The following is a 27,374-nucleotide window of genomic DNA, read 5'->3' on the forward strand; positions in this document are numbered from 1 at the left end:
TTTATTAATATTTGATATTAATTCTTGCGCTATAGGAGTCTTACTAAGGAAGTAGGGGCTTAATCCAACATGCTGGAGATTAAGGCCTACTTTTTTTTCTATTAGATGCAGGGTCTAATAGAAAATCCTCTGAAATATCCACCTACTTTGCTGAATGGTTTAATTCCCTGGTCCTTGATCGACTTTGAGTTGAGTTTTGTGCATGGTGAGAGATAGAGGTTTAATTTCATTTTTTTACATGTGGATTTCCAGTTTTCCCAGCATTATTTGTTGTAGAGGCTAACTTTTCTCCAATGTATGTTTTTGGTGCCTTGGTCTAATATAAGATAACTGTAGCTGTGTGGGTTAGTCTCTGTGTCCTCTATTCTCTACCATTGGTCTACAGGTATATTTTGGTGCCAGTAGTACCATGCTGTTTTTGTTATTATTGCTCTGTAGTATAGTTTGAGGTCTGGTATAGTGATGCCACCAGCTTCACTCTTCTTGCTAAGGATTGTTTTGGCTATTCTGGGTCTCTTATTTTTACAGATGAATTTCATGACTGCTTTTTCTATTTCTATGAGGAATGCCATTGGGATTTTGGTTGGGATTGATTGAATCTCTGTAGTGCTTTTGGTAGTATGGTCATTTAGACAAAATCAATTCTGCCCATCCAAGAACAAGGTAGATCTTTCCATCTTCTAAGGTCTTCTTTAATTTCTTTCTTTAGTGTGCTGTGGTTTTCATTGTAGAGGTCTTTCACCTCTTTTGTTAAGTTGATTCCCAAGTATTTTATTTTATTTTATTGAGGCTATTGTAAATGGGGTGGTTTTCCTAGTTTCTCTTTCAGAGGATTTGTCACTGATGTACAGACATGCTTTTGATTTATGGGTGTTGGTTTTATATCCACCTACTTTGCTGAATCCATTTATTAGTTCTAGGAGATTTCTGGTGGAATGTTTGGGTCTTCTAGGTATAGAATCATATCGTCTGCAAATAGGGATAATTTGAGTTCTTCTTTTCCTATGTGTATCCCTTTAATTTCTTTCATCTGTCTGATTGCTCTGGCTAGAGTTTCAAGAACTATGATTAATAGAAGTGGTGAAAGAGGGCATTCCTGCCTTATTCCAGGTTTTAGAGGGAATGCTTTCAATTTTTCTCCATTTAGAATGATGTTGGCCTGGGACTTAGCATAGATATAGCCTTTACAATGTTGAGGTATGTTCCTGTGATATCCCTATTTTTTCTAAGGTTTTGAACATGAAGGGCTGATGTATTTTGTTGAATGCTTTTTCTACATCTATTGAGATGATCGTATGATTCTTATCTTTTAAGTCTATTGATGTGATGAATCATATTTATTGATTTCCATGTGTTGAACCAACCTAGTAGCATCCCTGGGATGAATCCCACTTGATAATGCTGCACTATCTTTTTGATATGTTTTTGTATTCAATTTGCTAGGATTTTATTGAGAACGTTTGCATCTATGTTCATTAGAGATATTGTTCTGCAGTTTTCTTTCTTTGATTTATCTTTGCCTGGTTTTGGAATCAGGGTGATATTGGCCTCATGAGTGTGTTTGAAGTGTTCTCTCTTTTTCTATTTCATGAAATAGTTGAGAAATATTGGTGTCAGTTCTTCTTTAAAGGTCTTGTTGAATTCTGCTATGTATCCATCGGGTCCTGGGCTTTTTTCTTTGTTGGTAGGATTCTGATGGCATCCTCTATTTCCTTGCTTAAAATTCATCTGTTTAAATTGTGTATATCATCCTGATTTAGTTTGGGCAGATCATATATATCTAGAAATTTGTCTATGCCTTTGATATTTTCTATTTTGTTGGAGTACAAATTTTCAAAATAATTTCTAATTATCTTGTGCATTTCCGTGGTGTCCATTGTAATATTTCCTTTTTCATCACATATTTTAGTAATTTGAATGTTCTCTGTCCTCCATTAGCATAACTAAGGGTCTCTCAATTTTATTTATTCAAAGAGCCACCTTTTTGTTCTGTCAATTTTTTCTGTTTTTTCTTTTGTTTTAATTTCATTGATTTCAGCTCTGGTTTTAATTATTTTCTGTCTTCTACTGGTTTTGTGATTGATTTGTATTTCTTTTTCTAGGGATTTGAGATGTAATGTTAGGTTGTTTATTTGTTGACTTATTTTTCTTTTAAGGAATGAACTCCATGCAATGAACTTTCCTCTTAGTTCTGCCTTCATAATCTCCCAGAGATTTTGATATGTTGTGTTAGTGTTTTTATTTACCTGTAAGAATTTTTGAAACTCCTCCTCGATGTCTTTTGCAACCCATTGTTCATTCAGTAGCATGTTATTTAAATATCTCCAGGTGTTGTAGTAATTTTTATTTTTTATTTTGTCATTGATTTCTAATTGATTCCATTTTGATCTGATAAAATGCAGGTTAGTATCTCTATTTTTTTGTATTTGCTGAGAGTTGCTTTGTGGCATATTAAATGATCTATTTTAGAAAAGGATCCATGTCTTGCCGAGAAGAAAGTGTATTCGCTTATTGAAAGATGAAATATTCTATATATGTCAGTTAAGTCTAAGTTATTGATTGTACTGTTGAGTTCTGTAGTTTCTTTGTTTATCTTTTGTTTGGAAGATCTATCCAGTGGTGAAAGAAGTATGTTAAAGATTATTGTGTTGTGGTCAGTTTGACTCTTGAACTTCAGAAGAATTTGTTTGATGAACGTAGATGCTCCATTGTCTGGGGCATATATATTTATAATTGTTATGTCTTGTTTGTGTATGATTCCCTTGAACAGTATGAAATGTACTTCCTTTATCGCTTTTGATTAACTTTAGCTTGAACTCTATTTTATAACGATGATGGAAACCCCTGCTTACAATTCTGTCATCTGTTCATCTTGTCATCCCTATACCTCCAGTAGATATTAACTGAGACTATATTATATACCAGATGATACTAACTAATCAGATTTATTTGTAAGCTCTAATCCTAAAAATGATTTAAGACAACTTTACTTTTTTTTCCTCAGAAGAAAAATGCGATGATGTTAAATATGTATATGTCTGAGGTTGTATTTATGGGTGAAAAGATCATTCTGTTGAATTCTGTTTTATCACAATAAAATCTCTATACAGAAGAGTGTGAACAATTAGTTAAAATGTTTGTTTTGTGTGATTCCCTTTAAAGGTAGAATTTTTTAATTTATATATAACAGCAGAATGCATTATAATTCTTATTACACATATAGAGCACATTTTTTCATATCTCTGGTTGTATGTATACACAGTGTATTCACACTAATTCGTGTCTTTATACCTGTACTTTGGATAATAATGATCTTCACATTCTACCATCATTAATAACCCCATGCCCCTCCCTTCCCCTCCAACCCCTCCGCCCTATCTAGAGTTTGTCTATTCCTCCCATGCTCATGCTCCCTATCCTACAATCTTTAAGAACTGATATTGAATTAGATTTTCCTCCTACTATCTATCATTCACTTAATTCCAGTGTCTGTAAGCACAGTAGTTGCAGAACTGTTAAATCATGTTATTGTAACAACTTTACCAGCTAGATTATAGTTCTTAGGTATATTCTTTTTACCTCTAGTCTTATAAAGCTAATTTGACTTACCTGCTTCTTTGATTTATACAACTGCAGTACATTTAGAGTCTCTTGTCACATTTTGCAGTCCATCTGAGAGCTCTCTATCCTCCTAAATGATTTTTTAAAAATTTGCATACATTATATACAAAGCATTCTGTGCTAATAGTTCCATGATCTTTACAGGTGTTTTATGTCTTGTTTTTCCCATTATAGGACCATACAGATGGAATGAGTATATTCAATCCTCTAAATTGTTATTTTTGCAATTAAAAAAAATTTGGCATAGCATGTGGCACATAGAAAACAACTGGTAAAATTTTATTACATGGATAAATATTGAAAATTGAACATGCATTTTTAATCACAAATATTCACATGTATTAAGTTGTTATTGCCATTATGTCAGTAAATATTTCTATGTTTTAAAGTCTGTTACATATATAAATAGCAAAAGGATATGTATGTACTTGTGTTTTTAATAGCATAACAATAATTACTTAACAGTAAGGTTATTTTCAGATAATATAGCCCTTCAAATATGCTAGTTTTAAAAGCTCTTTTCCTCTCAATAAAAACCAAGAAGCAATTTAAGAAAAAGAAAAAAAATGTAAGACATACTGTAGATCTTAACTCCCAACGATTCCTTTGTTTCATTCATATTAGTTAGGTGTATTACCATTTTCCACAGTGTTACATGCAGTAATGTTTCTACATTTATAACATGGATAATAATTATCACATCATTTCTTTGCTTGCCAGACTTGAACATCCATGAACATATTATAATGCAGTATAATGTATCTACTTTTCTTGTAACTGCAGATATTATTGAGTTATGCTGAGGCATTTTAATATTTTTATGAAGCAGGAATAACATTATTTAAGATGTTTTTTATTTTACAACTAGTTATATGTGAATGTAAGTAATATTTACCACAGATAATATGTAAGCCTCTTTTAAATATGAAAATAAAGATATAAGTTTTATAAAACTCAATTGTGATTTTTTTTCCTTTCCTTGTTACAGTTTCTCAAGCAAGACCTCCTCCAAATCAGAAGAAAGGTGAGGTCATGATTTTAAATTTATTTTAGAAAGTAAATGTGTATGAACTAGGTTGCACAACCACGGCTAATAATATTTGTGCAGCTATATATATATATATATGTGTGTGTTTGTGTGGTTGGTATCATTTCTTATTAGTGCTTAAACTATACTGATGATTAAACATTTTTACTGTTATTGTTGGCTTCAAATATGTTATGTGTGCATACATACATTCGTATATTTTGGTGCCAGGGAAAGGTGCTTTACTAATGAGCCACATCCCCAGGCTTAATGTATTTGTTTTTTAGCTCAAAAGAATCAAAATTGTGCCGGGCACTGTGGCACACACCTGTAATCCCAGTGGCCTGTGAGGCTGAGACAGGAGGATTGTGAGTTTAAAGCCAGCCTCAGCAACAGCAAGGCACTAAGCAACTCAGTGACCCTGTCTCTAAATAAAAAATACAAAGAGGGCTGTGGATATGATTCAGTGGTTGAGTGCCTCTGAGTTTAGTCCCCAGTCCCGGTGTGCCCCCCGCTCCTAATTAAAATTGTACATTTATTAGCTTTTAATTTTTAGTGAAGTAAGTATAATTCCTTTTAATAACAATAAGTAATAATAATAATAAATTTGTTACCTTTAAAATTGTGTTCCTCCAGGATCTCGAACACCCATTATCATAATTCCTGCAGCTACCACCTCTTTAATAACCATGCTCAATGCAAAAGACCTTCTACAAGATCTGAAGTAAGTAATTTTTTTAAAAAAATCTTTCTATAGGACACTGAGATATAGGAGTTAGTTACTAATTTAGTATTATTTGAAGAAAACAAAAACAAAAGTTTTACTTGATAGCTAAAGTATAATTTTTGTATCTGCGTCCTTTAGAGAAAGTTACAGAAAAGCTGGCTAAAGTCCTAATGATAAGGATACTATTTTATTGACTCTTAAAATGAAGTATGTTGTTAGTTTTGTTTTGTTTTTGGCACCACATCCCCATCCTAAATTATGTTTTGATTTTTCCCTGAAGATCTGAAAAAGTTTCCAAAGCAAATGAAGGTTCTTTCAGTATATTAAATATATAGTTGGAGGAGGCAGGCAAGTGGGGAAGCATAGTTGTTTAACCTTGATAGCAGTAAAAGCTGAGTGAAAATGAAAAGGAAATGTAATAATAAAGATGAAAGAAGTGAATATGAAACATATACCCTATGTTAAAATTTACAAATGCTTGTTAACTTGGAAATTTTAAGTGTCTCTTCCCCATTTCTTTTTTTAAAGATCACAGTCATAGTGTACTAAGTTTATTCTAATAAACGTGTTAGTCAGCTTTTCATTGCTAGGACAGGAAGAAAAGTTTATTTTGCCTTATAGTTTCAGTGGTCTCAGTCCATGTTTCGCCATGTCGATTGCTCTGGGCCTGAGGTCAGATGGAATACCAGGGCAGAGGACATGAAGCTGCTCAGCTCATGGCTCCTGGGAAACAGAGAGCTCAAGGAATTCTTCTGTCAGAGTGCGTTTTGTAATATGGGGAAAGAAAGTAGAAGAACTCAAAGTTTACAATATTTTGGGAAGATAAGAGAGGTAATATAATTACTGGTTGTAGAGGGGAGTTAACTATATTCTGTATAACATTTTCATAGTATTTGGTACTTTCTTACTGTATTTAATGAAATCAAAGTTGTCAAATTATCCATTTTGTGTTATGTACCCAGGTCATTTAATCTGGATGTTTGTTATGAATTTGAACTGTAGCTCACTAATTTTAACATGGTTTTATTTGAGGAAATTTGAGGTTGAAGGCATGTCCTTCCAGTGATTTTTGTCATTCTTTTTTGCCAGCTGCTCCAATACCCAAAGACTTAGCTGATTTTTGTGTTAAATTCTCAATTTGAGAATTTCTGATTTACTAGGGTAGTACAAATTCAAATTTGGATCAGTTCTGAGTGACATGGAGATAGACCCTTGGCCCACAAATCATCTAGGAGTTCTTCTTCTTCCCCGAATTGAAGAGTCAGATCAAGATAGATATGCTTCTTTGACATTTGATTGGAAAAGTCCTAGTAAACCCCCACCCCCACCCCCCCGCAACTGATAATGTAACTTTTTGTAAGTTCCAGCTCTAGTTCCTTTTTGTCCTTTGAGTTTTGTAAAACCAAAAAAACATAAATGCCTACAGTTTCTCTGCAATACCAGTGCATTGGATGGCTTGTCAGTTTTTCTTCCTGTAGAAGTGATGATTTTCTTTCTAGCTCAGTTATTTTGCATTTCATATATTTTTTACATTGTATCTAGCATTTCTGGGTGTTTATAAAGTAGCTGGTTTCATACTATCAGGTATACTGCGTTATTGGAACTTGAAGTTCATAAAATATATTTATTCTACTTTAGATATTGTTATTAGTCTGCTATTAGATGTACATTAATCTGTAACAGCAACAACAAATTTAATTCCTGCTTCTTCATTAAGTTTGAGTCTTACCTGAGGAGAATTAAAAATGCAGAATATTTCATAAAATATTTGCCTCTTTAGCAATAAATATGTTCTTTGGGTTTGGGGTACACTCAGCCTTAGAAATGTTTAAAATCTTTTATCAGTTTTGCTAATACCTCAGCTAAGAGATTCAGATGTAATCTAGTGATAACTTGCTTGGGAGATTGCTGCATATATTGGGAACAAACATCTATATAGCAGTATAACTCAAGAGTGAATTACTATGTAGACAAATACATGACAAACCTAATCTTCTAGGAGCTCATATGATTGTGGTGTTAGTGGGTTATGAGTCATTCATTTCAACTGATAAAATAGTTTTTGTTCTAGCACTTGGTATAAAAACCAGTTTCAATGCCATACCTGAAAATACAACGTCCTTTGAAGATTTGTCTTGAAGATAGGTTTAGAATCAAATCAGTCCTCAACAGTTATCAACCATTAAAAGCTTTATGTAGCATCTCTCACAAATTATATGATTTTAATGAGAATACACATGATAGTGCTTTTTGTTGAAGAGGTAGTTAAAACTTATTATTTTCCACAATTCTGGACCTAAAACGGATGCAGAATACATCTAATTTGACTTATTCCTGGTTGAAAACACAGAGATGAAAGAACCTTAAAGGCTATTCGGCCTTTTATTTAATTCTGCCAGTTAGTTGCAAAGCAAGAAATAAAATCAGGTCTCCTGAACACCAGTTTAATAGTATTGCCCTTTGGACAGTGGAGACACCTAATAAATATTTACTTTAAGAAATGGAGTTTTATTTTGGTCTGAGAGTTATGTGATAACCATCAAAAACAAAGAGATACTCCTCCACAAAATTTAATAAGCCCTAACTTCAGTGTTGTAATAATATTTTATAATCTGAAATGTCTAATGTTGACAGTTTTGTATAATATATTTCCAGTGATAACTAGGAAAATGTTTATTCAACAACAAATAATATTCAAAAGAAGAATGTAGAGTCTCTGACTTTTTTCTCAGTAGAGTAATAATGATAATTATTTAAGGAGGAAAATAAAAGCAACCTCCCCTCCAAGAAAATATCATCTGGCTCTGAAATAACTTAGGACTGATTAAAAATGAAACCAAATAAATTACTATTCTCTTATTTCAAATTTTACTACACACAGAATTTAGTTTTAAAGGGTGCCTTCAATTTAAATAATTTTCTTTACAAAATATAGGTAGCCTGGCACATACAAGTATATCTATACATTGTTTTATTCATTTAAGTTTGATAATATAATGGAAATTCAAACCAATGCAAAATGGATTGCATTAACTGCTTTTAAAAAAATGTTTAGTGTTTTTGTGAGCATTCATGTCTCCTTTCCACCTTCTAATATAGAAAAGGCAATTTTTCATCATTTATAATCTGTGAAATAAGATATGCATCTGTTTTCTTTTTGGTGATGGTTGCCTTGTCTTACTGATCTCCTTTTGGGTTTTTTAAAATAGTTTTGTGTTCTTCCGAGAAAAGGGCTTGTTATTCTATTCATATTTGTAGCTACATTGTTTTAAACAGTGTTTGCCTAAAAATGGATATTAAGCAAATGTTTCAGGAAAGAAAAAGAAAAGAAGGGAACACAGTAAGAAAATTAGAGAATAGGGAACTTATGTATCTAATTAGCATTTGAATATGAGAGAATTTTTTTTGAAACTGCCATTATTTTACTGTGTCTATATTATTATATTCCTTTGTTTTTGATAAATATAATAGTCATAGCTACTCTTGGAACTTGACTTAGGTTCCCATGATGCTTCATTACATTTAATACTGAGTGGTTTTGTTTGTTTGTCTGTTTTGTTTTTGGTATTGGAGATTGAAACTGAGGGCATTACTTAACTACACTGTGCTACATCCCAATCCTTTCTTATATTTTTTATTTAGACACATGGTATCGCTGAGGCTAGCCCGATCTTCCTTCTCAGCCTCCCTAGCTGCTGGGATTACAGGCATCCCCCACTGCACCTGGCTTCCATTGAGTGTTTTACACCTTAACTATTTTTGTATCAGGTGATCTTTAAGCCTCCTTTGAAGTCATTTTTATGATGTACAAATTTGGCATTATCCATTTTTCAGTTTTTAGTAATTGACAACTATTATTTATTTTTTATGAATATGTTTTGTTGTTTTAAAAATGTTACAAATTCTGACTTCAGTTCTTCATTCTCCACATTTTCGGTGTTCATCTTAATATATTACAAATCTAATATTTTTAGTACAAAGAAATTTTAAAGGAAACTTTAGTGTCTTTCTCTTTGTAGCCTTACTATAGAGAAGCCAAACAATTAAACAAACTACAGTTTTAGGATAGATCATGCCTAATTTTTCTTCCAAGTTTAAATCACTCCCTTCGTTGTTTAACACCTCATTGCAACTGACATCTTCCCTACCGTTTGAGTCAGCTGGAGGCTTTGCTATGTAATTAATGCATAATTGAAACCTCCTCCACACAATTATAGTGTTGGCTGTAACCCATAGTTCAAGTTGGCATAGATTCTATTTGGTTTTATGTAAAATTGAGGATTCTTCAGTTTTCTAGCCCATCAGTAAGTAAATGAAACAAAAAAATAAAACTCAGCTTAACCTTTAACATTCTAAATAATAAAATTAAGGTCATATTATAGAAATATTAACAGATGCACTTTACTGCTATAAACATGATAAACTGATTAGATGAAACATATGATTCTGGCCATGATAGTAGTTTCTCAGGGCAGGGTTCCAAGTAGGAGAGATTGCACACACATAGTACTCCAAAAATATGAAGAGGGTTTCCCTTGCATTCACCAAATACTGTTGTGCTTATGCCCATGAGGGATCTATTGTGACCTGGGAAATAGCCATTGGGAAAGAAAGCAGACAGAACAATTACTAGAGCTTGTATTTGAATGAAAATAGTTCTTGTTCCCAACAACTGCAGATAATACAAAATGGTATGGCCACTTTGGAAAATAATATTATTTTTTTCTCAGAATATTGAATATACTATTGTTCTATCTCCTAGCTCCCTTTGTTGATCTCTACTGTACTTAGATATGGACTTGTTTTTTATACATCTCACTTGGCATTTGTTAGAATGAATCTATGAGTTGTCGCTTTTCATCATTTCTGGAAGATTTGGCTCTTATCTCTTTAGATGTTCCTTGGAATTTTTTTTTCCTATGCAAATTCTTTGAGTTTCAAGCAAATGTGGGAGTATTACAGAGACGATTTGCTAAATAAGCACCTGGGAACATTACCAATCTAGCATCACTTTAAATTGAATTTTCAGTTTTGAGATTTTTAACATTCAGATGTTATTCTTACCATATATACAGTTTTGAAACATTTTTCTTTGTAAATGCCAGGGTATGGGTTAAGGCATGGATAGGAATGAAGATGAGTGGTAGTTTTGTTTCTAGTTTACTGTTGTATTGAGTCCCTCTTCATGAGGAAAGGAGCTCCAATTAGATTCCTTACATTGAGCAGGCTTGAAGCTCAGTTTCCTATTCTAGGAGACTAGTGAAATGTGAGAAACAAAGATGAGATTTAATTGGTTTCTGAGTGACTTCTGTAGTTAGCAGACAGCAATGTCATTCATTCTTCTTTGCATTCCGTTTGTCACTCATTTTTGTCCAAACATTCTTTCTTTATTGTAGCTAGCTCAGAGATGCCTTTAAAATTTTTTTATACTTAATTAATAAATTTTATTTTTTTCTCTTTGGAAATGTTCCAGTTACTAGGTAAGTCTGTCATATTATCATACCAGAAACAGAATACAAGACAGTTTTTAAAGGTCATAATATGTTAATATTAACTCATGTTAACTTACTGTTCCTTAAACCCTTTTACATGTACATAAATACAATTGTCATAATTCCTGAATGGAAGTCAGAATACTTAGATTTTTTTTTTTTTTTTTAATTTTGTACTGGGGATTGAATCCAAAGGTGCTTTGCCACAAAGCCCCATCCCCAGTCCCCCGCTCTGTTTATTTCAAATTTTTAGGCAAGGTCTCTTTAAGTTTGGTATTCCCCTGCTTTAGGCTCCAGCTATGGGGATTGTAGGTCACTGCGCCCATCTGAACACTTAGAAATCTTAAGAAGTCAGAATTTCATCTAAATGATTATTTCACATGGAGTTTTCAGTTAATCCATTATTTAACTATATGCTGACTGAAGAGCAGTATTGCTAGTTGATATGAATATCCTGAATGACTGGCTCTATCTTCAAGAGACCTGAAATCTAGTAGGGAGATGGCAGATTATGTAAATTACTATACTAAAAAAAAAAAAAGGCTGCTTTTAAATTGTAGAAAATTGAATGCTGCTTTGAATGAAAACGATAAATTCATAGTGAAATAAATATGTATTAAATTTAAGATCAAATAAATGCTTAAATATACCTCTAGAGATGTATTTAACATTTGGTAGCCTAGAAAACCAAAATTATTTCATTCATATTTGAATATTGATTGTCATCTTATAACTAGAGAACTGTAGTAATTTTTATTAATATACCAATAAAATACTATTGTGTGCTATTTTTAGGCTGAAGTTTTTTGTTTTTGTGGTCCTGGGAATTGAACTCAGGGCCTCATGCTTTTCAGGCAAGCACTCTACCACTGAGCCATATCCACAGCCCAAGACTGACATTTGATTAGAACTTGGTAGGCTTAATTTGTGCCCTACTTTCTGCAACACCTTCAGTTTTCTTTCATCTGATCATTGCTATCCTCACTGAAATTTCTGAGAATGGAGTTGTAAATAGAACTAGATATATTGATAATTGAAAGTGACCTAATGTAGGCAAATGAATAATGCTGTCACATATAGCACTTTGATCATAACTTGGTTTAATTAGGTAGAACATTATGTACTTTATTATGCTAAAATGTACATTTATTTTTTGTGATTTAATTTCTCTGAAACTGGACTATATCTTATAGTTGATGACTTTTTTTTAAGGGATTGTTCATTGTTTCTGTTTTTTTTTTAATTTTATTTTTTAGGTGTAGTTGAAACAATACCTTTATTTCACTTATTTATTTTTATGTGGTGCTAAAGATCGAACCCAGGGTCTCGAACGTGTGAGGCAAGTGCTCTTCCCCTGAGCCCCAGCCCCAGCCCCAATTGATGACATCTTGAGTTGCTCAGGCTAGGTGGTAGTACTGATGCAGTTTTCATGGTTTTGAATATCCTCTAATTACATATTTCTGGCAAAACATTTGTGTCTAGAATGTGTAAGCAACTCCTATAGATCAAGTTTAAAAAGAATCCCATTTAAAATATGCAGAAACAAAAGAAGGTATACAAATGGCTACCCATCAGAAAGGCTAAACTCTAGGCTTAGAGTTCATGTATTTTTTGTGGAAGTATAAAATGATACAACTAACTACTTTAAAAATAAACATGGCCTGTGATCCAATATTTCCACTGGAAGGAGTAAGAAAAATAAAAGCATATATTCACCCAAGCACTTATATAAAAATATTTATATTAGCTTTATTTGCAGTAACTCACGTTTTGGAACCAGCCTGGTATAGACTGAATGTTTATATATTTCCTTTCCTCCTAAATTTGTATGTTGAAACCTAATTACCAGTTTGGTGGCATTATGAGGCAGGGATTTTAGAAAGTTATTAGATCATGCAAACTGTGCCCTCATTAACAGGATTAGTACACTTAGGAAATAGGCCTCAGAGAGTTTTGTTGTCCCCCTTTCATGATGAAGACACAGAGGAAAAAAATACTGAATTGTCAAGCAGGCCCTCACAATGACTACAATTGTGCCAGCATCTTGATCTTGAACTTCCCAGCCACCAGAACTAAGAGAAATAAATTTCTATAGTTGATAAACTACTCAGTCTATTGTATTTTGATTGTAGCATCCCAGATGGATTAAGACACTAGAGTATTGTCCACCAAAAGAAGAATGAATAAACAAATCATGGTATAATTCTTACAAGATTCTCAGCAGTAAAAGAGAATGATAGTCTTCATAGGATGGATGAATATTAGAAACATTAAGTTGATTGAAAGAAGACAAGTACAAAGGGATATATCCTCTATGATTATGTATATATGAATTCCCAGGACTGGCAAAACTAGTGTATGGTGGTGGAAAGCAAAACTATACTTGCCTGTTGAGTGAAGCATAATGATTGGCTGACCGAAAGATGCCAAGAAAACTTAATGAATTGATGAAGAATTGCATAATTCTTTATCTAGATTGGAATGGATATACATTTGTTGAAACTAATTTGTGTATTTCATTATATGTAAATTTTATGCCAGTAAAAATATCGTACATGCTTAATTACTTGGGAACTCTTCCTTGTTGGAGGAATGACCTCAATCTCTTATTTTCTTATGAAATAACCACCAAATGCTTTATGCAATCTAAGAAAGGTTGTTCCTCAGATACAGGTGAGAGGATTTCCTACCAAAACATCAAGCAGTACAATTCAAATTTAGAGAATCATCTGATTCTTGGAGGGATAATGGTACTGATTTATGTAGTGTATCGTTAAAGTATTGTCCTAGTTAAACCAGCAGGTTCCCCAGCCGCCACCCCACCCCCCCCCCCCCCCCCCGAGGTGCAACATAAACAGTATGTCTCATAGTCATTGGTATTTTAGATTTCATGAACTACAGTAGGGTGAGTAAGTAGAATCTGTATAGATCACTTATGGTATACTTATCATAATAGTGGGCTTAGGTTTAGAAGAAGAGGTTATAAAGTCTACCCTTATGTTATCTTCTGAGATCAAGACAAAAGGAATTTTTTTTAAAAGGTGAATTTATTATTATAGTGAAGATGGATTGCTTGGTTTACAGAAGACTCCATGTGGTGCCGAATCAAATTCCAGAAGAATTCACCTTATACTAAAAATAAGACTGAAAAGCATTTTGAAATAAAGTTGCTTTCTACTGCTAACAGGGAGGGCTACTATAAGAAAATGCCTTGATAAAATCAGAAATTAAAATACCAGGGTGTATAAAAAGGTTGAGTGCTCTGGTTAATTTAAAAATTATGAGAAACTCTGAGCTTTCATAAAACTTACAGCAACCAACATGTAAACATGCAGATGCTATATAATTCTTATTTCTTAGATATCAGAATTAGATTTATATGTTTAATAGACTTTTTATTAATTGGATATTGTAATAGATCACTCATTTATATTTTTAATTCATTATTATCAAAGTTTATAAGTAATTTTATATTCTCATAAATAATTTTATAGATTCATACTATATTTTAGAAGTCATAAAAGAGAGACTTACACTATTATATTTAGGAATTTAAATAATTTTAGCCTCATCTATCTGAGAAAAATTAAAGAAAAAGCATCTTTTTATTAGAAGTAAGATCCTTTTGTTCTGTATATCTGGAACATAGTTCAAAAGGACAACTATTTATGTTGTATAATTTACAGGACAATGTATTACATATTTTTTTCACTTAATGTTTTTGTTAGTTGTGACTTTGTTAGAATTTACTTTCCAACAATGCAAGAAAAATTAGTTTATGAAATAGTGTTTTATTATTCCAGGCATTAGTATTGTATTTGATGTTTTCATTGTGGGCTTGATTAATAAATAAAATAACCAAAATCTATATGGAGCAAATGTTTATCCGGAAGAAATTCTGAAATGATATGGGCATGTTAACATGTTAACTTTTTCATCAGATATAAAATGGATGTGAGAATAGTCAGTTTAGACAAGAAGTTACTATTACCATTATCAACATGTACTAAAAATTTTCATGACTACAAAATTAATATGATGAATCCAGTATGTGGTATTGAAAATTCTCAAGGGACTCTGTCAGATGCAGTATCTCATGCATCTTCTTTGCCCTTTTACAAGACCTTTCATTTCATGTCTCCTAAAATTTTGAAGTAAAATGATACTTGTTGCAGTGAATAGGAGGAACTATGTTCTAAGTAATAAATGATGCTCATTTAGAATGCTCATGAACTCTAGCAAATTTTGGAGGTGGCAGCAGCTTTCCAGAATGTTAGATTATTTTTGAAAATATCTATTGGGGGTACAATGGACATATAGTAAGATAGTATTAGTGGTGTTAACTTAAGTGAACTTTTGGCATACACTGATTTTCCTACTCTAAAGTCTCAAAGCAGTCCTGAAGTTCGGTGATATTTTCTTAATTTTGCTGAAGCATACATAAAACGTAAATAGGGTGTTTTGTGAAGCTCCAGGATAGGCTAAGTTTTCCAGTGAAGAAGAGTGTCTAACCAACCCCAGAAATCATCTTTCTCTTAGGTGATCTTTTGATTTTTAAATAAGCTTCCCTTTATCACAAAGTTGTCTTCTAATGGCATTTGAGAAACCAAGGATCAGTGTGGAAAATGCTAAGTGCTCATTAAATAAATATGAATAGTGTTTTTATATACACAAAAATTGTGATCTGTGTGTGTCTGAGTTCTATTTGGCATACAAAGGAAAGATTCACACTGTCCAGGCTTTATTTTTTTTTTACCACAGGGCTGGTTATTTAAAAGTAAGCATTTAAAACATTGATGTTTAGAAATTATTTAAAATATAAATTTTTCTTATATTACCACACTGAATTCATTTGATTTTTTTCACTTTTTTGCTAAGATTTGTTCCATCAGATGAAAAGAAGAAACAAGGATGTCAACGAGAAAATGAAACACTAATACAGAGAAGAAAAGATCAGATGCAACCAGGGGGCACTGCAATTAGTGTCACAGTACCTTATAGAGTTGTAGACCAGCCTCTTAAACTTATGCCTCAAGATTGGTAAGATTGTCTCTATATTTTTTTTAATATTCATTTAATTTTTTTGAGTATTGATTTTTAAAAATTGAACAAGTATTAGATTTTATTATGAGCTCTAAACAAAAGTCTGTTAATATATACAGATCTAATTTGGTCACCACTAATTTTAATATTCTTGGAATACCTAAACAAACTTACATTTTGAATTGCTAAACTTTATTTTCTTTATAAGAAGAACCACACTAACTTATGAAAACTTAGAGTATAAAAAATTCTACTTGTTTATTTTTTTCTGGATTAGCTTTTAAAAAGGACAGAACAAATAGATTAATGTTATCTTAAGGTCCTTTATTTTAAAATCTTGATTTGGAGAATTTAGATTTTCTGGTAAGATATAAATAATGGCATAGTAAGGGCATAATTTACTGAAAAGAATAACATGGTCAGCTCTTTTTATCAGTATGTAGTTATTTAAAATGTCTTTTAACCAAAATATTAAGCTATTTATAATTTAAAATACCTATAAAATCAGATATTACAAATTATCATAAAGTTTAATTAATTTAAATTGGAGTAAAAATTTGAAGCCTCAGAGTTTCTTTGTGATACAAAGAACATATGGCACATTATATGAAATTTACCTTTGAAGTAATTGTTGGTTTTCAGTTTTGGATTTCATGACATTGAGAATATTATTATGTTAAAAAATTATAAAAGAGTAAAGGATTCTTTTATTAGAATTCTTTCCAGTACGTAACAGATAATTGAGTAATATAAAGTGAGTAAGATGAGAATTTCAGATACTAAGCTTAAAACTAGTAGGAAGGTTAAGACTCTGTATTGTATGTTTACAGGATATCATTATATAGAGAAAATAATTCCAAGAATGTGCACAGGTGTCATCACAGTGCTATAAAATTATATGTATTAGAGTCTTATCATTGGTGTCATAGGTAGAATTAGTATTTTCCTTGTCTTCTTTTAATTATCCTTTCAAGAATTCATGGAGACTGGGTAGCATTTATATTATATTGCTTTCCCGATAATTCTGTGAGACCCAATAGGATGTAGGTGACCTCTGTCCAGAAAAATTCCCTTTAGTTTCGTTGGTACCAATAGATCTTTCACCTATACATGGGACAAATTAGGTTGTAAAATTTAGGGATTATTTAATAACATGTTGCTTTATTAAAGATGTTTTTTAACAGTTTGGGGCATGTATCCCTGAATGTAGAAATTTTGTTTACTTAAGATCGAATTTTAGCCTCAGACATCTTGTGTAGAATAAGAATTTTAAGGTTGTGGTTTTTCATATCGACCTTGACAGTCGCTGTAGGTTTTTAAATTGAATAGCAGGTAACCCTGGTTTAATGTTTGGTTGGATATACAGAATCTTCATCTAAAGCAGTGATTTTCAAAGTGTAGTCTGCATTTCTAAGATTGTTACAAGGAGTTGCAAAGCCATGCTGTTTCTATAATAATAATGCCAAATGACTGTTCTAATGGTTTATCAGTCCTCAAATGGGAGCAAATATCATATCCATTGCTCAAGATTAATTATTCCTTCTATTCCTTCATTCTCTTTCTTCCTCTCTTACTCTCCCTTCCTTTCTTTCTTTGCCTTTTGTGGGCTTTTCTCTAATACCCTCTGTTCTCCATCTGTAAAATGGGGGTATCTGGCATTCACTTCAGCAAATTGGTTTGGAGATTAAATGGATTAACATGAGTAATGTGTAAAGTGCTCAAAACAGCACTGTCCCATAGTAACTGTCATTAAGGTTAATCATTATTATTGATGGTTTTTGTTCCCACCTCTTTAGTTGTAGTCTTACGTTGTTTATGGCAGTAGTTATATTTTCTCCAATTAATTAAATATTGTGCAAAATAATGAAATATGAGGGCTTAGAAATAGATTTATTCTTTCCTAGAAAACTAATTTGGATGGTTGGGAATGGTTGGAAAGAGAAGTTACTTTGAAAAATTAATTTACAACATTTAGAGTGAATGAAATGATTGTAAAACAGTAGGAAAAGTTATAGAAAGTTAAGGAAGTTTGTGTCTTCAGATTTCTGCCCACATATTGGAAGAACTGAAAAATAAGATTGTCAAAAATGGCAAGTTACTGTCATGTTTTACTTAAAGTAAAATGTTTTAAGATGTATTTGAATACTAAATTACTTCCTTTTAAAACTACATCTTTTTCAGTTAATAGATTAACTAGTATTCCCTGTTGCCATGAAAAAGTGGGCCCCTATTCCAATTAATATAAGCAAAAACTAAAAAGTTGACATAAAACTACTGTTTGTATAATTATGTTTGAAAGACTTAGGTGCATGAAAAGGACGTACAGTAATTAATGTGGTCTAGTGGTAATTAAAATTCAGGTTGAAAAGTTAAGGTGATGTTTTTGCTATATTTGTATCTTCAGAAGAATTAATAGGAGATTATATCACATGGATAATTATGAAACTCTTTCCTTAGGGATTTACATTAACTAAGGTCAAATTTGAGATATTCTTCCTATGCCCCCTCTCTCCCAATCCCCTTTCTACTTATAGGGACCGAGTTGTAGCAGTTTTTGTGCAAGGTCCTGCTTGGCAGTTCAAAGGTTGGCCATGGCTTTTGCCTGATGGATCACCAGTTGACATATTTGCTAAAAGTAAGGTTCTCTGTATATTTACTGCTTATCCAATGTAGAAATGTTCTTTTTGGTTCTGCATATATGATGTGTATATTAATGGATTGTTATTAAGTAGCATAATATTAACTTAAACACCTGTGAAATATTTTTCAAACTTCGTTTTACACATTAATATTTTCTGTGTAGTTATATCTGAAAGTGAATGTTGCCTGTCCTACAACATTAGTAATTATTTTGGGGGGTATCTTAAAGTCATTAATAATTACTATACATCCATATGCTTTGATTAAAATTGATAACCAGTTTATCAAATGAGTTGGCTTTTGCTAATCAGAACTGTATATCAGTACTTAAAATGCCTGTGAATTTTTTCATCTATTCCCATCATCTTGAATAATTGTAGTAAGATTGGCTTTTTCTCTTCATTGAGATTTCAGCTTGTGTTCTGTCTTCACAGAATTCTCCTCTGACCATCCTATTTGTAATTGCTCTCACCTACTCCCACTTGCTCTCTTAAGCTATTTTATTTTCTTGAGAGCACTTAAAGTTGCTTAACATCATCTAATTTTTATATCTTTATTCTAAGTCTCCACTGGCCAGAATGCAAGTTTCATGACAGAAGAGTACTTTCTGCTTTATTCTCTTTCCTTTGTACTCTAACACAGAAAAGTGCCTGATACAGGGAAGTGTTTAGTTAATATCCACAGGATGAACCCTTACTCTTGACCTCACACTTTCCATTTTTTTAAAGTATTGTTTTTACTAACTTACATTCTGTTTAGTTGTCAATCCTTTGTATTTTGATTCTTTCTTGCTAAAAACTGTTCCCACCAAAGTCACCAGTGACCTAGATATTGGATAGTTTTGACCTATCAGAATTTGACTCGCTCACGTATTTCTTCCTTTTTAAAATATTCTTTTTAAAGTACTTGCTATACTTTATCTCATTCTCTTGGTACTTTTTCTCTGGCTAGCAACTGTACATTTATGTTCTTATTTTCTTTTAATTCTCAACTTTTTCTTATGGTCTTTCAGCCTCCATCTGTATCTCTCTTTTTTAAAAGTTATGTCTCTGGCTTGATATTCTGGCCATCTCACTAACTGTGAGGTAACTCCTTGATGATGTTGCATTGGTACTTTGAACTCAGCCTTTTCCAAAAAGAATCAGTTGTCTTACTCTCTTCCTCATTCTCAAACTATTTCTTGTCCTCAGTTTTTTTTTTTTTTTAACTTGTAGTTGGACATAATATCTTTATTTATTTATTTTTATGTGGTGCTGAGGATCGAACTTTTGGACTTTAATTTATAGCTTTAATTTAAATTATTTTGGTGGAAAAATAAATAACAATCAAAATTAAAACTATTGAAATTACTAAAGGAAAATATAGATTGTTATGGCTTGAGATAAGTCATTTTTTTAAAAAGTAACTATTTTTAACATATTTTAAAGAAGGATTTAAAACAAATCAGTAAGCAAATTAGAAAAGTAAAACATGCAGTAAGTAGAACAGAAAGTATTGAAATTGTGGGATTATATTTAATTCATAATTTTAAAAATTTCTAAATTGACAACTTCTTAATGAGTTTTCCGAACTTCACATAGTCCTTTTTGTGAATTGGTTTAATTAAATTCAGAATGAATAATTTGTGTTTGAGGAAGAGACTTCCGTTTCTAAAAGAAAGTAATTTACAAACAATACTCCCCTCCCCGTACAAATTATGCATTTTAAATTTCCATCAAGAATTGACCTTTAATTAGTTGTTAATATTAAAAGCCAATATGCCAGAACAAGCAATTCATCAAGGTACTACCAAAAAATTTACAAAGTCATTTGTTGTCTCTTTGGAAGGCTCTGACACTAGGTGATGATTGTTAAAATTAAAAAAAAAAAAAAAAAGTAAAAATCATAGAGTAGTAAGAAAACTAAAAAATTGGAGGAAAAAAATCTAAAACATTTTGTGTAAGTGCATGCGTAACATCTCCAGTGATGGTAAACTGACTGCAAATACAAGAATAAACTACCTGGTATGATTCAGCTGGTTGTCAGGGATAGAGAAAGATTGTAAGTTTATATCCTTAATGCCTAGAAAAGTGCAGAATATATAGTAAGCACTAACTATATGCTAGATACATCTTTACTTACAAATATATTTTCTCCCTTTTCACCACTTTTTACTAAGTCCTATTCTCCCTGATATCTTTTTTCTTTTTTAAAAAATTTTTTATTTGTTCTTTTTAGTTATACATGACAATAGAATGTATTTTGACATATCATGTATGAAGTAAGACTTCCCATTCTTGTGGTTGTACATAATGTGGAGTTACACTGGTCATATATTCATATACGAACATAGGAAAGTAATATATGATTCATTCTTTTGTCTTTCCTATTCCCATTTCCCCTCTCCCTGATTTCTTGAATCTTCCTCTTGCCATCCATGTGTCTTCTACCCATACAAAGAACTCCGTCTCTTTATCCTCTACATTACTAAATTGTGGTAGATTCTATTTAATGCTTTTTGGTGATATCCATGTCTTTTAATATGGCCTACACGCCCAACATTGCTCTTGACTTATATGGTCTTATCCCTTATCCTTTCCCTATATTATACTTTTCATGATGCAGTTCTGTTATGCTTATCCTAGACTAAGCCATTTTCTCTTTGAGTATGCTCTTGATAATGGGTCACTTTTCTTCTCTGCTTGCTTCTCACTTGGCCTTTAGGTCTTAGGTTAGATAAACATCACTGACAATGAAAACCTTTTCTGAATTCATGGTCTCTGAGAAACTCCAAGTACCCTGATTATGGTGTGTTTGAATAGTCTTTTTCTTATTATTCCTTACTGAGTCATATGCATTTTATCTTACCTTATTCTTCATTTTAGTCCCCAGTAGCTGGCATATATAAGCCCTCACTAAATATTTGTCAAACTGAACATTTTTATGACATTGCATGTTTAACATATATTTTAAAAGACCACTTTAACAAATAAAAAAATTTAAAAAGATTACTTTGTTTATGATATAATTTCAGTTGGTGGAAAAGGAGGTCTTTTTTTGTTGTTCTAGTTTGTGTATGTGGTGGATAATATTTTTATACTTCCATAAAATGTTTTATAATGTTGATTATAGTTTGAGTAAAAAGTAGTATTTTTTTTTTCTCCTGTGTAGTTAAAGCCTTTCATCTCAAGTATGACGAAGTTCGTCTAGATCCAAACGTTCAAAAATGGGATGTAACAGTGTTAGAACTCAGTTATCACAAACGTCATTTGGATAGACCAGTTTTCTTACGGTTCTGGGAAACATTGGATAGGTAATTCTGATCCTAAAATATACTTACCTTTACTTTATTGTAGTAATTTTTGTGTCTCCTTGGTTAAATTTTAAGATTCTTAAAAGTTGTGAACCATATTCCTTCATTCCCTTCTTTTTGAGCATTGTGTAATTTGATGTTGATCTCTAATAGATAACTAACAAATATGTTTGATATATTGACTTTAGAAATAGATGAAGAAGCAGGGCATATAGCGGTGCTTACCTGTGATCTAAGAGACTGTGGAGACTGAGGCAGGAAGATTGCAAGTTCAAAGCCAGCCTCAGCAACTAAATGAGGCCATAAACAACTTAGTGAGTCCCTGTCTCAAAATACAAAAATAAAAAAGGGTTGGGGAAGTAGCTCAGTGGTAAAGCCCCCCTGGGTTCAATTCCCAGTGCCAAAAATACAAAGTACAAAAAAAAAAAAAAAAAGATTTTTAGTCTATTAGAAGAAACAATAAACTCTGAGTCAAAACATAGGTGTGTATCAGTTTGTTATTTGTTCAATGAATTATCTGACCTCTCTGAACCACATTTTGTATCTATCCAAGAGGTATGGATTAAGTGATGCCAGTTCTTGGCATTAGTGATGCCAAGAACTAAAAGGTCTCTAACTCTGGGTTTATTTGGGTTATGGGAAAATCATGAAAAGAAATGAATTTTTAAATTTTATTTTAATTAGTATAAATAGAGTTTTGAAGTTCTTTACTTTATTAATTGACAAATTGAAGAAGAGCATATGATCAAATTAATACTACTAAATCTGTTGTTCTCTTGAGATGAGATGTTCCTTAAAATCTACTACTTTTTCGGTGTAAGTCTCTCACTGGATTTTATAGTTTTTCTCAAAGTCAGGTGATTGAAGTAGCATAATATGATTATAACTGATAATATATTAAAGAGAAACATTTTTCCTAGCTAGAGTCTTAGGTTATAGAATTTAATAAAAAGAATGTTTCTTGCTTAATTCAAAAGTCTTTATATTTCAAAGGTTGTAGTATCAAGTTGCTAGTCTCTTAGAAAACAAAACATCTTGTTCCACTGTTGATTTTAAGTTTTTAAAAATATCAACTTATTTTTGTGTATAATATTCTAAAAAATTCTGAAACTCGTGTAATAATTATAACCTATTGTAAAATTGTCTTTCAGGTACATGGTAAAGCATAAATCCCACTTGAGATTCTGACTTATTTGGTTCCTCCATCTCTAAAAGTCTGGATTAAGAAGCATGGATATACCTTGATCTAAAGACTCAAGCTTTATGAATTTATCAGGAACTTATAAATGAAGAAGGTCACAGATCAATCTTTTATAAGACCTTATTTGATGCTTTTGCTTCAAAAGGATGATGCCTGTCATCCATATAAGCAAACTTTTTGGCTTATAACTATTTTTTTAATATTAGCCTTCTAGTCTGTAATGGAAATTGTATATTTTGATAGAAGTTTTTTCTCTATTGGTTAAATTAGCATTACTTAAAATTTGTTTCTTTAGAAAATAAATACAGGTTATAAATGTGTGTATATTTAGAGGTTATAAGGCTCTCTAAGCCATCTTGCTTCTGATTTTTCATTGCTCTATAATTCCTTTTACTGAAAATACTGTGTTATGAATGGTATTAAATTTTAGACTCTGGAACTTCAAAAACCAAGCAAAGGGATGTGACTATTTTGAATGAATCAAAATTTCAACCTGTATGTATGCTATGTCTACATGTATTCTTTATTTAAAAAGAAATAATGAAAAATCCACAACAGTTCTTCAGCTTTGGTTGACTGTTCAGCCTTTTCAAGACTTCTTATAAATGAATACATTTGATGAATGTACATTCTTCTCACTTGATAATTTTAAATCTTAGAATGATATATTTCTATTTGTGATACCTTTCCTGTTGGAAAATCTCAAAACACAAATTAAAAACATGATTGGCTATATAGCAGCTTATTTTGGAAGCTAGAGTATGATTTGAGGGAAAGTATATATCAGCACCATTGCAGTTTAACTTTCTTGTTATTTTATATGGTATAGGATTTTGAGTCTTCTTTGTCAATTTTGGACTTCTTTATCTTCCATTATCCCTAACTATTGGTAAACTTCCGGGCACCAAAGATCATTTGCTTAAGTGTCTGAACAGAAACAAGATTAAAAAACACTGGTATTTTTGTGTGTATTCAATATGGTATAAAATGTAAAACCTATATTTTAACTTAGTAACATATTTTACTATTTCTCTACTTTAGACAGAGTGTTGCATTCAAGGTCCTGGAGTCTTTTTTTTTTTTTTTCTTTTTCAATCTTTTACTTCTTAAAAACTCCTGGGAAGTTTAATTCCCCTAAATTGCTTTTACCATTAGAACTGTTGCTGACCATTTTCTTATGTCATTTTTTTTTCACAGTGATTCTCTCTTTAACATTTAAAAAATATATATATAAACATTTAGCCCTTTCTTATCAAGCTGATATTCTCTAGTCATTTTTTGAAATTTAATGCTGTCTTTAAAATGAGAAGCAATTATTATTTATATTTTAAGTAATGACAAAAGTCCTTATCAATAATAAAAATAAGATATTATTCAGAGGGAATTCACAAGGCTCTCCAAAAGAAAAGCAGTCAGCATTTTAAATTATTAAATTTTAGTATGTTTATTAGGTTTGAACAGATTCTGCTCTCATTTTCTTCCCCCTTTCTTTGCATCTACTCTTTCTGAAGATAAAAGAAAACTCAATTTGTTCACATTAGAATTTCTCAGCATATGAATCTGTTCTCAAATTATGTATTGTGTAAACTCCATGATGAAATAGACATGTACTAGAATCTGTAATATTTTTATGTAAGATTACTTATTAAGACTACTACAAGTGGACATGGACTACCTTTCCATAAAGATTTTTGGTATTTATACTGATACATGAAATTTACTTGATACAGAGTGTGGTTAAAATTAACATCTTTGAACAAGGTTTATTTTTCTATTTTGAATTTTCCTTATGTATATTCAAAGGCTTCTGGAAATATTGTATGGAACATTAGGAAAAGTACAAATATGCTATTCCATGTACTTAAAGCACTTGGGTTACTTTTTCTCTCTTTGACCATTTGTTCCCTTATTTAGGTCCATGTAATTAATTTTATAATGATTAATTCTAAAAACCCCACAAAACAAAACTCTCAGTGAATTACTATTTATTCTCCCATGACTCAGTTCTACAGCAGCACCTAAGACAGTGCCTTGCACATAGTAGGCATTCAGTAAATATTTATATGCATGAATGAGTGATGTATTTTCATTGTAACTGGTTTATTATACAGAAACGTAGTTTGACGATACTTGATCTTGGAGTTTGGGAATACAGAATTAACAGGGGAAAGAGGCATAAGTAGATAATTTAATGGAAATGAAGAGCACATTAATAAACTTGACTTACCCATAAGTTACTATTAACTGGAGATACCCTAGTGTGTTCTGACTGTAAAGGAGGGCTTTTGTTTCTTTATTCCTTGGAGTCTTCTGAGTCAAGTAACAATAAGAAAGAAGCACGTAGATTTCAATCAATAGATCTGAACACTGAACATTGGAATCACTTGGAGAGTTTTGAAAAAATATCTGTGACTAAATGCCTATTCTCATTCAATTTATCTGGGATGAGACCTGAACTCAGTATTTTTCAGAAGTTCTCGAGGTAATTTAAAATGCAAGAAGGAAGGAGAATCACTGGTTTAATTTGTTATTTGAAAACAAAACCAGTATTAAATGTTGTGTTTCCACCTCATTCTCCTTTTCTAATGTGTGTGGGTGTGTTTTGTGTGAGGTCACTCTTTGCACTAGACCATCCCTCCTATTGTGGTATTGACCTATATTCCCAAATGACAAATTAAAATCTTATTTATTTAATATAGAAGGACTATTTTGCTGTTTAATATTTAAATAATGTTTAATATATTTTATTATTAACTAGTATTATAGCTTTATGGTTTGTTTCCCATGTGTTCATTTCCTTACTAACTCTGTTTTTAGCAATAGCACAATAGCAGTCCATACAGGAATAATTCATAATGAGGAAAATCTGAATTTTAAGGTAGAAAGAAGTATTAATTTTCTTATCTGCCATGCAGAATGAGTCAGATTGTTTATGAAAAGAGGCATACTTTGAATTGGTCTGCACAAGAGTAAATTACTCAAATAAAATTCACTGTCTAATCAACACTGAAGGGAATATTTTTCCTAAATAAAATTTTTTTGACTCCTAACAAAATTAAGGTGATAACAGTGTTCTTATTTGGAGGGTGGGAAGGGAATATTTGTCAAAGTATATGAAATTCTTTGAGATTTAACAGTATATTTTATATTAAAACTGGTCAAAATTAATGGCTTAGAAAGTGGCTTTAAACTTAATGCTTTTGGTTTAGTGTGTTCCCAGCTCCCTATAACTCTCCTAGTACACGCTAGGCAAGTGCTCACTTGAGTTAAACCTTCAGCTCTAAATTTTGTGTTTTTAAAATGCTTATTTAAATGTAAAATATAACTTGAAGTTTATTTTCCAGATAAATTTTTATGAAAGCCTACACACATACCTACACAAACATAATACATGCTCATGTTTCTTAATAAAGAAAATTTTGGTCTGCCTGTTTAAGATTTATGTAGAATGCTAAAGAGAAATAATTTATAAAATAAAATAGGAATTGTAGAAATATGTTCTCAACTCAAAAAGTTGGTGGCTGCTATTTTTCTTTAAAAAATAAAAATTGATTACACTGATGTGACTAGACTGGATTTTCACTGTTTATTCACTTAGATTTGAGAATCATGTTGATTCTCATAGTAGTAACTTTAGAAATAAAAGGGAAGAATGACTGAATTTGTTTTAAACTAAGATTATGATTAGGAAGTTTTGAAATACCGTGTCCTAAATGTTCTGGCGTATTCATCGCCATGTTTGAAAGTTTGCTGAACTCAGTATTGTTTACATATTTGTATGTGGCACAATAACTAAGGAAAAATGAAAATGTATAATAGAATTGTAAAGAATTATATCTAGTAATAATACTTTTAGGTCATTGTGTTTGGTCTTGTATATTAGGTAGTTTTTATATAGGAGTATCTTAGAAGTTTTAAATATATGCCATCTGCTGAAATGCAGTATGCATTTTTATATGAACAAAGCTAATGAAATAAAATAGTTTTATTGCCAAAATTCAAAAAGTGAGGTGATAATATTTTAAATTTAAGCAAGTGATCTATCCCTTCCAAGTATTTATTTGCTGTTGAATTCCTTTTGTAGCCACTTTAAAAATACTAAGAGCTACTTAACCCCTAAGTTTGTTATAGTACTTACAAAGTTAATGCAGTTTCTTTATATTATAGTAGCCCACTGTGATTGATTGCTTAATCACCAATTGATGACTCTTTCCCAAGAAAAGTGATTCATGAATACAGATTAAGTAAATAAGGCATTTGGTAGTACTTTACATTAAAAATCTTAGGGATATTTCCACCTTCCCCCTTATCACCAACCAAAAGTATTTTTT

At 31.6% G+C, this 27,374-nt stretch overlaps 1 protein-coding gene and 1 non-coding gene across 2 annotated transcripts in view; one reads left to right on the forward strand and one right to left on the reverse strand.

The window, feature by feature from the left end:
- The window catches only part of Cdc73 (cell division cycle 73), a 118,797-nt gene extending 92,193 nt beyond the window's left edge, over positions 1 to 26,604 (forward strand). The window contains exons 12-17 of the mRNA XM_046446313.2: positions 4,610 to 4,645; positions 5,285 to 5,372; positions 15,746 to 15,907; positions 18,445 to 18,545; positions 21,701 to 21,842; positions 22,994 to 26,604. Coding sequence (XP_046302269.1) covers positions 4,610 to 4,645; positions 5,285 to 5,372; positions 15,746 to 15,907; positions 18,445 to 18,545; positions 21,701 to 21,842; positions 22,994 to 23,030 — 566 coding nt within the window. The 3' untranslated portion in view covers positions 23,031 to 26,604. The remainder of the gene's footprint in view (positions 1 to 4,609; positions 4,646 to 5,284; positions 5,373 to 15,745; positions 15,908 to 18,444; positions 18,546 to 21,700; positions 21,843 to 22,993) is intronic.
- On the reverse strand, positions 11,680 to 11,752 carry Trnaf-gaa (transfer RNA phenylalanine (anticodon GAA)). The gene has a single exon. It is a non-coding gene; the product is annotated as a tRNA-Phe (tRNA).
- Positions 26,605 to 27,374: the final 770 nt, after the last annotated feature.

Source organism: Marmota monax, unplaced genomic scaffold (assembly GCF_021218885.2).
Source record: "Marmota monax isolate L192 unplaced genomic scaffold, Marmota_monax_Labrador192_F-V1.1 WCK01_AAM20220418_F8-fsc00290, whole genome shotgun sequence".
NCBI classification, from domain to species: domain Eukaryota; kingdom Metazoa; phylum Chordata; class Mammalia; order Rodentia; family Sciuridae; genus Marmota; species Marmota monax.